The 16,451-nt window shown below is 41.0% G+C and overlaps 1 protein-coding gene and 1 pseudogene across 1 annotated transcript in view; one reads left to right on the plus strand and one right to left on the minus strand.

The window, feature by feature from the left end:
- Adgre1 (adhesion G protein-coupled receptor E1) overlaps nt 1–16,451 on the plus strand; it is a 90,481-nt gene that overhangs the window by 8,705 nt on the left and 65,325 nt on the right. The window contains exons 3-6 of the mRNA XM_028762569.1: nt 957–1,103; nt 1,585–1,740; nt 1,824–1,943; nt 16,042–16,188. Coding sequence (XP_028618402.1) covers nt 957–1,103; nt 1,585–1,740; nt 1,824–1,943; nt 16,042–16,188 — 570 coding nt within the window. The remainder of the gene's footprint in view (nt 1–956; nt 1,104–1,584; nt 1,741–1,823; nt 1,944–16,041; nt 16,189–16,451) is intronic.
- Nucleotides 10,035–10,659, minus strand: LOC114617064 (annotated as a pseudogene).

Here is a 16,451-nt window from a genome sequence, read left to right on the forward strand (position 1 = left end):
TTCTTTCTTTCTTTCTTTCTTTCTTTCTTTCTTTCTTTCTTTCTTTCTATATTTCTTTCTTTCTTTCTTTCTTTCTTTCTTTCTTTCTTTCTTTCTTTCTTTTTTTTTTTGTTTTTCGAGACAGGGTTTCTCTGAGTAGTCCTGGAACTCACTCTGTAGACCAGGCTGGCCTCGAACTCAGAAATCCGCCTGCCTCTGCCTCCCAAGTGCTGGGATTAAAGGCGTGTGCCACCATCGCCTGGCTTCAATTTTATTTTCTTATTTCTAGTTATTATGTCTTTATTTCTATATAATTTCTTATGGCATTGGCCTGAACAAAATATTAAGATCTCATATGGCATATGAATGTAGCTTTTCCATGAAAGATAGTGGGAGAAGACAAATTTAAGCTTCAAAACTTCTCTTTTCATAGTCCCCTTCATAAGATTAGAGAAGGGCCCAGGAAAAAAATTATGTTCTATATTTTATTAAAAGAGAGCCTCCAAATTCTCCCTGTTGATCACCCTCCTTACTCCACCCTCACCTCCTCTTGATGCTTTCTGGCCAGACAAGATAGCCCAGCTAGAAGAACATATATCATGTACAGTCAACAGGTTTTGGGATAGCCCTCTGCTCCAGTTGTTTGGGACCCACATGAAGACTAAGGTGCATATCTGCTACATATATGCAGAAAGGACTAGGTCCAGCCCATTTATGTTCTTTGGTTGGTGGTTAAGACACCTACTTTGGAGGAATCAATCCAGGGGCAAGCATGGTTGTCTCTAGGCTGTTCTTATAAAAAAAACCAGTTACCCCATCTATTTACCTTTGTTTCTCACATGGGCAAGACATGGATAAGATATCTTCCACAGGCAGGAGACTCTAAGGTGTGGCTCCTCCATTCCTTTTTGTGACTCCTTGAAATCCCTATTCTAGTGTTTTACACACATACATATGCTTCTTTCCATGCTACCTAGGTGTGAATGAGTGTCAAGACACTACCACTTGCCCAGCTTATGCCACCTGCACTGACACCGCAAAAAGTTATTACTGCACCTGTAAACAAGGCTTCCTGTCCAGCAATGGACAAACTAACTTTCAGGGCCCAGGAGTGGAATGTCAAGGTAAGTTTATGTTGTGTGACTTCCTGGGGAAACATGAATAAACATCTACTCTCACCATAGATAGGGTACTGGCCACAAGCTGAAGAAATTATCCCTATATCACTCAGGCAGCTTAATTGCATATTACTCATATAACCAAGGGAAGGGGCCTTGTGAATCTGATGTTGAAGGTGTTTTGACTTCCTTAGTCTTAGGAGTCCCTTCCTCCCTCAGAAGGGAACGCTTCAGTTCAGAAGAAATCACTACACGTGTTCATATTCTATCAAAGACTGCTAGCGTTTGGTAGGAGGTCAGTGGTGTTTGACTTAGTAACCCACTTTTATGAACTTGGAACCAGAATTATAAGATTGCTTAGATTTAAACAGAAGGACCCTAGACCTCACCAAAGTTAACAAATAATGAGCTCACAGAAGGAGGGTTATTTCAATTATTAGTTCCAGAACAAGAACAGTTTGTCATTCCAGCCTTTTTCTTTGCTCAGATGTTAACGAATGTCTTAAAAGTGACTCACCTTGTGGTCCTAACTCAGTCTGCACCAATATCCCAGGGAGAGCCAGGTGCAGCTGTCTTAGTGGCTTCTCTTCTTCCACTGTGGAAAGCTGGATCCTAGGAAGTCCAGGTCATGTTCCCTGCACAGGTAATATCTTCAGGCTCTCTGCCATGGGTCTTTGGTGGTCAGCACACAGCACATAGTTCACTCACTCTTTTGCTGCCCTGCAGATGTTGACGAGTGTCTGACAATTGGGATCTGCCCTAAGTATTCCAACTGTTCTAACTCTCTGGGAAGCTACAGCTGCACCTGCCAACCAGGCTTTGTCTTGAATGGCTCCACTTGTGAAGGTTTGCAACAACTGGTCCTTGCAAATTTTCCTTTTTTCATATATATATTCTATTTATATCCCAATATCAGCTCCCTCTCCTTCCAGTCCCTCCCTTACACAGCTCCTCCCTCTATTCCACCATCTTCTCCTCTGAGAAGGCAGAGGCCTAACTTGTGTATCACCCTACCCTGGCACATCAAGTCACACTGCAGGATTGGGTACATCCTCTCCCACTGAAGCCTAACAAAGCAGTCCAGCTAGGGGAAGGGGACAGTGGTAAGCAACAGAGGCAGAGACAGCCTGTGCTAAAAATGTTAGGGGACCCACAGGAAGACTAAGCTGCACATCTGCTCTCTCTCTCTCTCTCTCTCTCTCTCTCTCTCTCTCTCTCTCTCTCTCTCTCTCTCTTCTCTCTCTCTCTCTCTCTGTGTGTGTGTGTGTGTGTGTGCCTAGGACCAGGCCATCTTTAGTTGGTGGTTCAATCTCTAGGAGCCCCCAAGAGTTCAGGTTAGTTGACTATGTTGGTTCTTTCTGTGGAGTACCTGTCCTTTTCGGGTCCCTCAATCTTTCCCTCAACTCTTCCATAAGACTCCCAGAGCTCCATTCAATGTTTGGATGAGGAGCTCTGCAATTGTTTCCATTTACTGCTGGGTGGAGCATCTCAAAGGACAGTTATGCTAGGCTCCTGTGTGCAACTATAGCGGAGTATCATTAGGAGTGTTAGGGATTGGTTCTTGCTCATGGAATGGGTCTCAACTTGAGCCAATCATTGGTTGGCCATTTCATGTCTCCACTGTATCCTTATCCCTTCATATCTTGTAGGCAGGACATATTGTGGGTTGAAGGTTTTGTGGGTGGGTTGCTGTACTTCCCCTCCACTGGGAATCCTCTTGACTACAGGAAGTGGCTACTTCAGACTCTATATCACCTACTGCTTAGTAGTCTCAGCTAGAGTCACCTCCATAGACTCCCTGGGGCCTCCCTCTGTCCCAGGTCTCTGGTACATCTTAAAGATAGCCTCCCTCTGCCTGCCACTGATTTCCTTTTTCTCTCCCTACAGCTGATATCCCCATCCTATTCTCACCATCACCTCTCCCAATTAGTTCTCTTCCTCCATATGCTTCCAGTGTCTATTCTGAGACACAATCTTCTGAGAATAATTCAAGAGTACTTCCTTGGACCTTCTTTGTTATTTGGCTTCTTTGGGTCTGTGGATTGTAGCATGGTTATCCTGTATTTTATGGCTAATATCCACTTATAAGAGAGAACATACCATGCATGTCCTTTTGGGTCTTTGCTACCTCACTCAGGATGATATGCAAATTAAATAGCTGAGTAGTATTCCAATTTTCGGGGAAAATATGCCGCTACACCATGCATTCTCTCAGCCCTCTAGTTTTCTCTCCTGTCTCTTCTCATGCTTGATCCTGAATTCCCTTTTACCTCCTATCCAGTTCCCTCCATCTATCTGTATCCTTTGACTATTATACTTCCCCTTCTAAGTGAGATTCAAGCATCCTTGCTTGGGCTTCCATCTTGTTTAGCTTCTTTGGGTCTGTGGAATATAGCATGGGTATCCTGTACTTTTTGGCTAATATCTACTTATAAGTTAGTACATACCATGAATATCTTTTGGATCTAGGTTACCTCACTTTGGATGATATTTTCTAGTTCCATTTGCAGAATTCACCATGTCCTTGTTTTTAATAGCTGAGCAGTCTATTGTCTAAACAAACAACATTTTAAAATGTATCCACTCTTTGGTTGAGGGACATCTGGGTCATTTCCAGTTTCTGGTTATTATGAATAAAGCTATTATGAACATAATGGAACATGTGTTCTTGTGGGGTGGTGGAGCATTTTTTGGGTATATGTTCAGGAGTGCTATAGCTGGTACTTCAGGTAGAACTATCCTTTTTTTTTAGAACCTGCCAGATTGATACTGAGAGTTGTGTGCAAGTTTGCACTGCTCCCAGGAATGGAGGAGTGTTCCTCTTGTTTCATATCCTTGCCAGCATATATGGCTTCTTGAGTTTTTTTTATCTTAACCATTGTGATGAAATCTCAGAGTCATTTTGATTTACATTTTTCTGATGACTAAGGATATTGAACATTTCTTTGTTGAGAATTCTCTGTTTTCTTTGGAGGGGATTTGGTGGTATCTAATTTCTTGAGTTTTAAAAATATATTTTAGATAGTAGCCCTCTGTCAGATGTGGGGTTGGTGAAGATTTTTTACCAATCTATATGCTGCTGCTTTGTGCTATTGACAGTGTTTTTTGTCTTCAGATTCATGAGGTCCCATTTATCAATTGTTGATCTTAGCGATGGAGTTGTTGGTGTTGTCTTGTTTCCTGTACTGATTAGTTTGAGGCTATTTCCCACTTTATTTTCTATTAGATGTAGTGTATCTGGTTTTATGCTGAGGTCCTTGATACACTTTGACTTGAGTTTTATGCAATGTGGTAACTAGGGATCTATTTGCGTTCTTCTACTTGCAGACATCTAGTCAGATCAGCACCATTTGTTGAAGATGCTTTCAGTTTTTCATTGTATAGTTTTGTCTTCTTTGTCAAATATCAAGTATCTCTAAGTGTGTGGGATTATTTTAGGGGCTTTGATTTGATTCCATTCATCAACCTATCTGTTTCTATAGCAATACCATGCAGTTTTTATTGCTCTGTAGTACAGCTTGATGTTGGAGATGGTGATACCTCCAGAAGTTCTTTTTTATATATTAATTAATTATTTTATTTACATCCCAAATGCTGGTCCCTAATGTTCCCCCTCACAGAGTTCCCCCCTTCCCCTTTGCCTCTGAGAGGGTGCGGTCTCCAGATTTCCTCTTACCTTGGGGCATCAAGTCTCTACAGGATTAAGTTCATCTTTTCCCACCGAGGCCAGACAGGGCATCCCTCTGCTATATATGTGCCAGAGGCCTTGCGCCAGCCTGTGTGTATACGTTCTTTGTTGGTGTCTCAGTCTCTGGAAGCCCTCAGGGGACCAGGTTAGTTGACACTCTTGGTCTTCCTGTGGGGTTACCATCCCCTTCAGTTCCTTCAATCCTTCCCCTAACTCTTCCATAGGAGTCTCTGACTGCCAACCAATGTTTGGATATGAGTATCTGCATCTGTCTTAGTCAGCTGCTGGGTAAAGCCTCTTAGAGAACAGTCATGCTAGGCTCCTGTCTGCAATCACAACAGTATTGTGGATTTGTGCCTGCCCATGAGATGAATCCCATGTTGAGCTGGTCACTGGCCAGCTATTTCTTCAGTCTCTGTTCCATTTTTGTCCCCTCATTTCTTTTAGACAGGAGAAATTTTGGGTCAGAAGTTTTGTAAGTGGGCTGGTGTCCCCATCCCTCCACTGGGGGTCCTATCTGACTATTGGAAGTGGTATCTTCAGGTTTCATATCCCCACTGTTGGGCATTTTAGCTAAGGTCACCAGCAATGAGTCCTGGGGGTCTCCTCCATCCTAGCTTTCTGGGACTTCCTAGCGATCCCTCCAATCCCCCACCCCAGCAGATTCCTAGTTTCACTTATTCTCCAGGCCCTTTGTGCTTCTCTTCAGTGTTCCTCCATACCTGATCCTGCACCCCTTTTCATCCTGCTCCCCACTCTCATCCAGGTCCCCCAGTCCCTCTGACTCCAGTGATTATTTTGTTCCCAGTTCTTCCTTCTTGTTAAACTTCTGTCTATGGGTTGTATTATGTGTATTCTGTGCTTCTTGACTAATATCTACTCATCAGTGATTATATACTATGCAATTCCTTTTGGGTCTGGGTTACCTCACGCAGGATTATATTTTCTAATTCCATTCATTTTCCTGTGAAATTCATGATGTCCCCATTTTTAATAGCTGAATAGTATTCCATTATGTAAACAAACCACATTTTCTGTGTTTTCAGTTGAGGGACATCTAGGTTGCTTCTAGTTTCTGGCTACAGAAGCCTACAAATAAGGCTGCAATGAATATAGTGAAACAAGTGTCCATGTGGTATAGTGGAGCATCTTTTGGTTACATGTTGGGTAGTGGTATAGTTGGGTCTTCAGGTAGAATTACTTTCAATTTTCTAAGGAACCTTCAGATTGATTTCCAGACTGGTTGTACAAATTTGTAATCCCATCAAAAAAATGGAAGAGTGTTCCCCCTGTTCCACATCCTTGCTTGCATGTGCTGTCACTTGAGTTTTTGATCTTAGCTATTCTGATTGGTGTAAGGTGGAATCTCAGGGTTGTTTTGATTTGCAATTCCCTGGATGAATAAGGATGTTAAACATTTCTTTAAGTGCTACTCGGCCATTTGAGATTTTTTCTTTTGAGAATTCTCTGTTTAGCTTTGTACCCAAATTTTGAATTGGCTTATTTTTTTTGGAGTCTTAACTTCTTGAGTTCTTTATATAATTTGGATATTATACCTCAATTTGTTTTGGGGTCAATGAAACTCTTTTCTCAATCTGTAGCCTGCCAATTTGTCCTATTGACAGTGTATTTTGCCTTACGGAATCCTTTTAGTTTCAAGAGGTTCCATTTATCAGTTGTTGATCTTAGAGTCTGAGCCATTGGTGTTCAGTTCACCATTGGTATTCAGTTTTCTCCCGTGCCAATGTGTTCAAGGCTATTTTCCCACTTTCTCTTCTATTAGATTTAGTATATCTGATTTTATGTTGAGGTCCTTGATACACTTGGACTTGGGTTTTGTGCAGGGTCATAAATATGGATCAACTTGTATTGTTCTACATATAGACTGCCAGTCAGACCAGCTTTGTTGAAGATGCTTTCTTTTTTCCAATGTATGGTTTTGGGTTCTTTATCAAAAATCAAGTGTCTATAGGTGTGTTCTTATTTCTGAGTCTTCTATTCTATCCCATCGATCAGCTTCTCTGTTTCCGTTCCAGTATCATGTAGGTTTTATCACCATTACTATGCAGAACAGCTTGAAGTCATGGGTAATGACCCCAGAAGTTATTTTCTTGTTGAGAATTGTTTTGGCTATCCTATTTTGTTTTTCATATGAAGTTGAGAATTTCTTTTTCATTGTCTGTAAAAAATGTGTTAGAATTTTGATGGATATTACATTAAGTCTGTAGATCGCTTTCAGTAAGATGGCCATTTTCATTATCTTAATCATACTGATGTCTGAGGATGGGATATCTATCCATCTTCTGAGGTCTTCTTTAATTCCTCTCTTCAGGGACTTGACATTCTTGTCATACAGAGCTTTCACTTGCTTGCTTAGAGTTACATCAAGATAATTTATATTATCTGTGGCTATTGTGAAGGATGTTGTTACCATAATTTATTTCTCAGCCATTTTGTTTATATAGTGGATTATGTTGATGGATTTTCATATATTGAAGCATCCCTGCATCCCTGGGATGATCCTGGTGAATGATGTTTTTGATGTGTTATTGCAATCAGTTCTCTAAAATTTTACTATTTTTGGATTGATATTCATAAGAGAAATTGGTCTGAAGATATATTTTTCTGCTGGGTATGGTTTAGGTATCAGGGTAACTGTGGCCTCATTGAATGAATTAGGTAGTGTTCCTTCTGTTTCTATTTCGGGAAATAGTTTGAGAAGTATTGGTATTAGTTCTTCTTTGAAAGTCTGGTAGAATTCTGCACTAAAACCATCTGGCCCTAGGTTTTTTGTTTTTGTTTTTTGTTTTTATTTTTTTATTTTTTTATTTTTTATTTTTATTTTATTTTATTTTTTTTGGTTTGGGAGGTTTTGAATGACTGCTTCTATTTCCTTAGGAGTTATAGGATTATAGGACTGTTTAGATAGTGTAGCTGATCTTGATTTAACTTTGGTATGTGGTAGTACCTGTCTAAAAAAATCATTTCATTTAGATTTTTCAGTTTTGTTGAGTATAGGTTTTTGTAGTAAGACCTAACGATTCCTTGAACTTCCTAAGATTCTATTGTTCTGCCTCCCTTTTCATTTATAATTTTGTTTATTTAGATACTGTCTCTGTTCCTTTTAGTTAGCTTGGCTAAGTATTTGTCTATCTTGTTGATTTTCTCAAAGAAACAGCTTTTGATTTCATAGATTCTTTGTAAATCTCTCTTTGCTTCTAATTTTTTTCAACTGAATTTGATTATTTCCTGAAATCTATACCTCTCAGGTCATTTGCTTCTTTTTTTCTAGAGCTTTTAGGTACATTTTAAATTGTATAAGAAGTCTCCGTTTTTACATGAAGGCACTAAGTGCTGTGATATTTCTTCTTAGCACTGGTTTCATTGTTTCCCATAAGTCTGAACATGTTGTGTCTTCATTTTAATTTAAATTTACAAAGCCTTTAATTTCTTTCTTTATTTCTTCCCTTACCCTGTAGTCACTGAATAGAGAGTTGTTTAGTTTCCATGAGTATGTAGTCACTGAATAGAGAGTTGTTTAGTTTCCATGAGTATGTAGGCTTTCTGTTATTTCTTTTGTTGTTTAAGTTCAGCTTTAACTGCCGTCAGACACAAGGATTTGTTTAAATTTTCTTGTATGTATATAAGGCTTACTTTTTTTTTTTTACTGAGTATATGGTCGGTTTTGGAGACAGTTCCCTGAAATGCTGCGAAGAAGGTATAATTTTTTGTATTAGTTTCATTTGATTTATAATGTCTGTTAGTTTCATTATTTCTCTGTTTAGTTTCTGCCTAGATGTCCTGTCCATTGGTGAGATTCCGGCATTGAAGTCTCCTACTATTTTCTTTTTTTCAGGACAGGGTTTCTCTGTATAGCCCTGGCTGACCTGGAACTCACTCTGTAGACCAGGCTGGCCTTGAACTCAGAAATCCACCTGCCTCTGCCTCCCAAGTGCTGGGATTAAAGGCATGCGCCACCACTGCCCAGCGAAGTCTCCCACTATTAATGTGTGGGGTTTGATGTGTGATTTAACCTTCACTAATATTTCTTTTATGAATGTGGGTGTGTTTGTGTTTGGGGGATAGTCGTTCAGATTTGAATGGTCCTTTTGGTGGATTTTTCCTTTGATGAATATGTAGTGTCCTTCTGTATTTTTTTTTGATTACTTTAGGTTGAAAGTCTACTTTATTTGATATTAGAATGACTACTCCAGCTTGTTTCTTGGGTCCATTTGTTTGAAAAACCTTTGCCAGTCCTTTTCTCTGAGGTAATGGCTACCTTTGTTGGTGAGGTGTATTTCTTGTATGCAGCAGAATGATGGGTCCTGTTTATGCACTTACTCTGTTAGCCTGTGTCTTTTTATTGGAAAAACTGAGAATATTGATGTTAAGAGGTATTAAGGGCCAGTGACTGTAATCTCCTGTTATTTTGGTGTTGGTTCTCTGTCTCTGTCTCTGTCTCTGTCTCTGTCTGTCTCTCTGTCTCTGTCTCTGTCTCTCTCTCTCTTTCTCTCTCTGTATGTGATGCTCTTTTGGTTTTGCTAGTGTGGAATTATCTCTTGCCCTTGTTTTCTTGGGTGTAGTTATTTACTCTCCTTTTGTTAGGGTTTTCCTTCTAGTGAGGGTGGAAAAATATTGTTTAATTTGATTTTGTCATGAAATACATTGTTTTCTCTATCTACAGTTATTAAAAGTTTTCCTGTGTATAGTAGTCTGGGCGGGCATCTTCAATCTCTTGGAGACTGTAAGATATCTTCTGAGGCTCTTCTGGCTTTTAAAGTCTCTGTTGAGAAGTCTGGGGTAATTCTAATAGGTCTGCCTTTATTGTTACTTGGCCTTTATCCCTTGCAGCTTTTAATATTCTTTCTTTGTTTTCTATACTTAGTGTTTTGATTATTATGTGGTAGAAGGATTTTCTTTTCTTTTTTTTGCTTCATTCTATTTGATTTTCTTGTATAGTTATAACCATCTCAGTTTTTTAGGTTAGGGAAATTTCCTGCTATGGTTTTGTTAAAGTTATTTTCTGTGCCTATAAGTTGGGGTTTTTCTCTTTCTATTATTCTTATGTTTGGTCTTTTCATAGTGTCTCAAATTTTCTGAATGTTTGTCTTAGAAACTTTTCTTTGACTGTTGTATCAGATTTCTTCTATGCCCGAGTCTCTTTTCCATCTCTTGTATTCTTTTGGTGATTTTTTTTTTTAGGGGGTGATGATAATACTGAGGTTTATTGGAGTATCCTAATACAGACACTAGGGCTTGCCCATGGTGCTCTTGATTTACAAAGCCTGGTGTTTTGCCAGTTTTTCTTGAGCAAGGATACCAAGAAATTGACAGCCAGGTGGATGTTGTAGATCAGTTCATCACCTTCACGTGGACGACAGCAACAACCGGACACAGCACCTTCTTCATCTGGAATTTGATTGTAGATTTCACCTCATCCACTTCGGCCACCACGTTTTCATTGTGTGCCAGCAGGGAGGGGAACTTGTCAGCCTTGTTTAGGCCTGGGCCCAGGATACGTGGGATCTGCTTGATCAGAGACTCAGAGGCCAAAAAGGCATCATACTTCTTGGCCAGCTTTTTGACCAACTTCTTGTTCTTATTAAGCTTCTTAAGCATCTTGATGTCCATATGGGGGATATCCACAGCCTTAGTTTCATCACAGTGCTGCTGGTCTCCCAGGACGCATACTGAGAACTTGGGCCAAGGGGTGGACTTAAGCCTGACAGTGCTTGAGAAGCATTTGTCCTTCTGAGGGTCATAGTTCTTCAGGCTGATCTGCAACTCCACCGTCTCCTGAAACTTGAGCTGGTTCCTGTGCAGGATTTCCCACACAGCCACATACAGGGTGTGGTGCGAGACTTTGTTGCTCATGGCTGCTCCTGCCATGGAAACTGGGAAAGAAGTTTGGTGCTTCTTTTGTGTGTAGTTCCTGTCCTTTTTCCTAGGTTTTCCATTTCCAGCATTGCTTCAGTTTGTGTTTTCTTTATTGTTTCTAGTTTCATTTTCAGGTCTTACATGGTTTTGTTCATTTCTTTCACCTGTTTGGTTGTATTTTCCTGTATTTCTTTATATTTATTTATTTCCTTTCTTTTATTGGATATTTTCTTTATTTACATTTCAAATGTTATCCCCTTTCCTGATTTCCCCTCTGGAACCTCCCTATCCCATCCCCCCTTCCCCTGCTTTTTCCTTTACCAGTTTAATTGTATTTTCCAGTATTTCTTTAAGACTTTATTTCCTCTTTAAAGGCCTCTATCATCTTCATATGATTAGATTTAAGGTCATTTTCTTGTGATTCAGGTGTGTTACAATAGTCAGGGCTTGCTGTAGTATGATAGTTTGGCTCTGGTGGTGCCATATTGCCTTGCCTTGTGTTAATTGTGTTCTTATGCTGGCCTTTAGCCATCTGTTTATCCCTAGTGTTCACAGGTCTGGTAGTACCTGATGGGAGCAGGCTTCTGGTGCTTCGGGTAGAGTTGGTTGTTCCTGGTGGCAGCAGGATTCCAGGGATATAGGCAGAGCTGGTGGTCCCTAATGGCTTCAGGCTGCTGGTTGTCCCAGGTGACAGCAGATCTCGAGGGATGCAAGTAGAACTGGTGGTCCCTGATGGCTTTAGAGGTGTCTGGGATTGTTGATACAAGTGTGGATTGGAACATGGAATGCAGAACAGACAGGGCAGACCTCATGGCTGCTAGGCTTGCTAGGGACCCTGCAGGCAGAGGATTGGGGAATCTCACCTGGTTGTCCCTGGCAGCAGTAGGCCTCCAGTGATTCAGGTAGAGCTGTGGCCCAGGACATGGAGTGCAGAGGGTGCAGGGTGAAGCTTGCTGCTTCTGGGTTTGCCCAGAGGGACTGGTAGGCAGGGGATTGGGGTAGAGATCTCACCAGGTGGTCACTGATAGCTGCAGACATATGAGATTGTGGTTAGAGGTGTGAACAAAAGAAAGGTGTGCAGAGGGGACAGAGCAGACTTCATGGATTCTGGGCTTGCTGGACGCCCAGCAGGTGGGAAGTTGGGGCTTGTGGATCTCACCTGGTTGTTCCTGGAAGTAGCAGATTTCTAGGGATTCAGGTGGAGTCATGGTCCAGGAAATGGAGTGCAGATCTCATTAGCGCTTGCCATTTTTCATATGGTTTTGTCTATATTGAGGACAGAAGTCAGAGCCTTACACCTGCCAGGCTGATTCACTTAGATATTCCCTCTTTTTTTTTTTAATGTAATTGTTCACAAATCATCCTATCACAACCCTTCTTTTTTCCAACATTTTTTAAAAAATAATTTGTTTATTTTTTCTCAAATCATAATTCATTCACACAAGGGTTATAAACACAGAAAGGCAGGATGTGGGGAAGGGGATGACACTGGAGTGTGGGTGTTCAGGGGGAATACAGATATCTTTCAGAACCGGGTATCGGCTGAGTGAAGGTTCAGGGGACAGGTCACTATGACTCTGCCTATGACTCACTTGTCCTTATCTAAGTTGGTATTGTCTGCCAAGGCTACCTATTTACAAGGTCTATGACTACTCAGGCTTGTAAATTTCCATAAAAGCTGTCTGTTTACAATAGCTTATAGCCATCTGTTTCAATGTTTTCCCACTGAGACCCAAGACTTGGTGTTAGTATACGTGTATGACAGGCCTATTGATGATTTTAGGCCTATGGCTGGTTTTAGGTCTTCAGTGTGTAAGCAGGGCTGCCCCTGACATCTCCTCCCTTCTCTAAGTATAGAAGGGCTGTGGCAATTCTAAACTTGCGAAGGTGGGGATAGAGGTCTGACCTCCAGTAATTGATGGGGACCTTGCAATGGCTCCAGTCCCCCGTCCTTGTTCAGTGAGGGATGAGGGCCATACCCATCCCGATGTCTTTTTCTTGGAGAGGAGATACTTTTGACATCAACCCCTATTCAGTTAGGCTTGTCCCTCAGGGAACCCAGAGACATATTTTTATCTTTTATTTATATTCCCTTGCAGTGCTTAGCCTCACAGCCTAAGCAAGAATTCAGATCGCCAGTCAGAGGGGGTTCTGGGTGGCCCCTCTCTGCTTGGTCTAGGGGCAGAAGTCCCCTCTTTTAGGTTGGGTGGAGATGGGTTTTGGGAACACCCTGTATAAAGTAACAACCTCATGTTGAGTCTCGTGGTCCTCCATAGCTAACTTATGATAATGTATCTGAATAGGTTTTGCTACCAAATTATTTATCTGTTGTTTCACAGAGTTAGTCAGCCTATTTGAGGCCCAGGGACCAGCAGAAATAAGCAAAAAGAAACCAAACAATGGTCTCAAGATGGGACGAAGCAGGGTTGACAACCTTGGAGAGGCTGAAAACCAATTCTTGTACCAGCAGTCATCTTTCTCTTTCTCTCTCTGATTTTTCTTAGGGCCTTCACTACCTATTTCATACTCTCTTTAACCCTCCTTGTCTTGTCTATGTAAAGGCAACCTTCTTCTTTAAGGGTTGTACACAGTCAAGAGCTGTATACAGCCTTTTCTATTGTACTAGAGTAAATCAAGTCCAATAAGGATCTTTGCGATTTTAGGAGGTCTCTTCAGACAGTGAAACGAGGGATTTCTTCAGATTTGTGATGTCAGTCTCTAGCTGTTTGATGTTCTTGTCAGTGGCCCTTCAAAGGTCTGAGTAGTATAAGTTCGGAGGCCAGCATCTGGATTAGACCTTCTAACAGCAGACATCACATTTTTACCTGGAAAGGAAAAAGAAGGGAATTCTTAGGGAGATTTCTCTTCCCTGGATGTAAATTGTTATTCATCTTATTTATGGTTGGGCCTGGCTTTATGGGGGTATCTATTTATTTCATTAATCTTTTTGGTAGCCTGTTAGCTGTGCCTTCTGTGGTATAAAACAGGCATATCAATCCTCGGCACCATAGGGGAACTGGGCCTGGGCCATTCCCTTTAAGGGTAAGAGAGTCCTTCCCCATATCTGTGGCAAAGTTTTTATTGGTCTCGGTGGTGCCAGAGGCAGGCAGCAGCAGATTTGCCATGAGCTTTCAGCTTTAGAGAGTTAAAAGTGAACAAGGCATGATGAAGAGTATTTCAGGGGGACTCCTTCTGGGGGGGGTACCGTTCCCCCTCTTTTGTTTTTAAAGCCAATTTTCAAAGTTCTTGTAAAATCAGGGCAGAAACGCCAACAGTCACTCCTTCCACACTCAGAGAGTCATGAGGACCCTATTTAAAGAAATATAAATCTATATTAATAATCTTTTATCTATAGGTGCTACAATTTATAGCACCACCGACAACTAATCAGACTATATAATATATCGATTAGTAATAGCTTCTTCTACTTTTTGTGAGATTACCTCTCTTTTGTCAATTAATTGTTGAGGAAAATTAAGATTTACATCTCTCTTGAGAATATTAAACAGAGACTTAAATTCTTTTGTGGAGAGCTTAAAATAAGATCTTAGCCAATTAGCATCTCCTCAAAACTTTTGAAAATAATCTAAAATAAGTAAACTCTCTCTCTCTCTCTTTTTTAGACCCTTTATCTGTGTTTTTTTAAAAAATGGATATTATATGTATTTACCTTTCAATGTTATCTCCTCTCCCATTCTATCCCAAAACCCCTTATCCCATACCCCCTCCTCCTATTTTTATGAGGGTGTGCTCCAAACATCTTCCCAGTCCCATCTCCCTGCTCTTGAATCCCCAACACTAGGGGATCCAAACTTTCAGGGACCATGGCCCTCCACTTCCACTGATGTCTGACAAGGTCACCCTCAATTACCTATACAGGTAGAGACATGAGTCCCTCCCTTTGTGCTCTCTGGCTGGAGGTTTAGACTTTGGGAGCTCTGGTTGAAACTTTTGATACTCCTTCTAAAAAGGACCAAAGCACCCACACTTTGGTCTTCCTTCTTCTTTTTGAGTTTCATGTGGTCTATAGGTTGTGTCTTAGATATTGCGAGCTTTTGGGCTAATATCCACTTATCAGTGAGTGCATACAATGTATGTTCTTTTGAGATTGGGTCACCTCACTCAAGATGATATTTTCCAGCTCCATCCATTTGCCTAAGAATTTCATGAACTCATTGTTTTTAATAGCTGAGTAGTACTCCATTGTATAAATGTACCACATTTTCTGCATCCATTCTTCTGTTGAAGGGCATCTGGGTTCTTTCCAACTTCTGACTATTATAAATAAGGCTGCTATGAACATGGTGGAGCATGTGTCCCTGTTGTATGTTGAAACATCTTTTGAGTATATGCCCAGGAGTGGTATAGCTGGGTCCTCAGGTAACACTATGTTCAATTTTCTGAGATACCGCCAGACTGCTTTCCATAGTGGTTGTACCAGTTTACAATCCCACCAACAATGGAGGAGTGTTCCTCTTTCTCCACATCCTTGCCAACATCTGCTGTCACCTGTGTTTTTGATCTTAGCCATTCTGACTGGTGTGAAGTTTTCCAACATTTTTCTCCCTTCTTTTCATGCCTTTGTTGGGGCTCCAGCATGCTTGATTTATTGATGTGCTTACATAACCATGGGCAAGAAATTATTTACTCCATCAAAGACAATTCAACACTGTCTACAACACTGAAGAAAATCTCCCTTCCTACAGTCCTTAGAAGTCATATCTGCTCAGGGAGGGTGGTGCCTTGGTAGTAGCCATGTCCATTGTAAGTTCATGTGTACCAGTTTTGTCATTCTAGAAGATGTAGTACTGTACAGCATGACTCTTCCTCCTCTGTCTCTTACATTCTTTCTGCTTCATTTTTGCCATTCCTTACACGAGCCTGGGCTTCGTTCATGTGGAAGTGCCAATCAGTCTCAGAGAAAGAACACAGGCAGTAAGGCTTCTTGAGGCTCAAGTTTGCAGCTGACATCCATCACTTGTGCATTCTATTGGCCAACACAAGTAATAGGACAAGATGGATTCAAGGAGGTGGGGAATCAGATGCCATTTCTTTATGGCAGTAGTGGAGAAATCACATGGCATACATATAATTTATACCCCAATGTTTTGTTACAGGAGGCATGAAGAACTATGACTATTTTTGAATATTGATTGTTACGTTTTTAAGCTCTTTGCAACATTTCTGCTTACATACTATTGGTCAAGATTTATTCTTTTGGCTATGTAAAGCTGCAAGGGAGGATAGAAAGCATGTCTCTGTGTTCCAGCCTTCATCTTGTCAGCTACCAGTTAGCACATAGAGTGCATCTCCAGTATGTATTCTTCACTTCTTGCTTCCTCACTTGACTTCTCCTGCATTTTATACCCAACTCATCAGACGAAGATGAATGTGTGACTCAAAATGTTTGCCCAGAGCATGCAACCTGCCACAACACTTTTGGAAGCTATTATTGTATGTGCAACTCAGGACTTGAATTTAGTGGAGGAGGGCCAATGTTCCAGGGCCTGGAAGAATCCTGTGAAGGTAGGTGAAGGTTTTGACCAGGAACTCAAAATCTATTGAAAGTACAGTGATAAGAGGTTTGGGCTAAGGATGAGTTTAAAACTTTCATCTGAAGAACTGAAGCCAAGATTCCTCCTTCCCCTTTTTCCCCTTCTCCTTTTTCCCTCCAACCCTCCTTCCCTCCCTCTCCTCTTCTCCCTACCTCTATCTTACTTCTCCTTCCCTCCATGAGTGTGGGCATGTGTACATCATGGTGCATGTGTGGAGGTCAGAGAACAACTTTT

Source organism: Grammomys surdaster, unplaced genomic scaffold (assembly GCF_004785775.1).
Source record: "Grammomys surdaster isolate TR1022 unplaced genomic scaffold, NIH_TR_1.0 62, whole genome shotgun sequence".
Classification (NCBI taxonomy): domain Eukaryota; kingdom Metazoa; phylum Chordata; class Mammalia; order Rodentia; family Muridae; genus Grammomys; species Grammomys surdaster.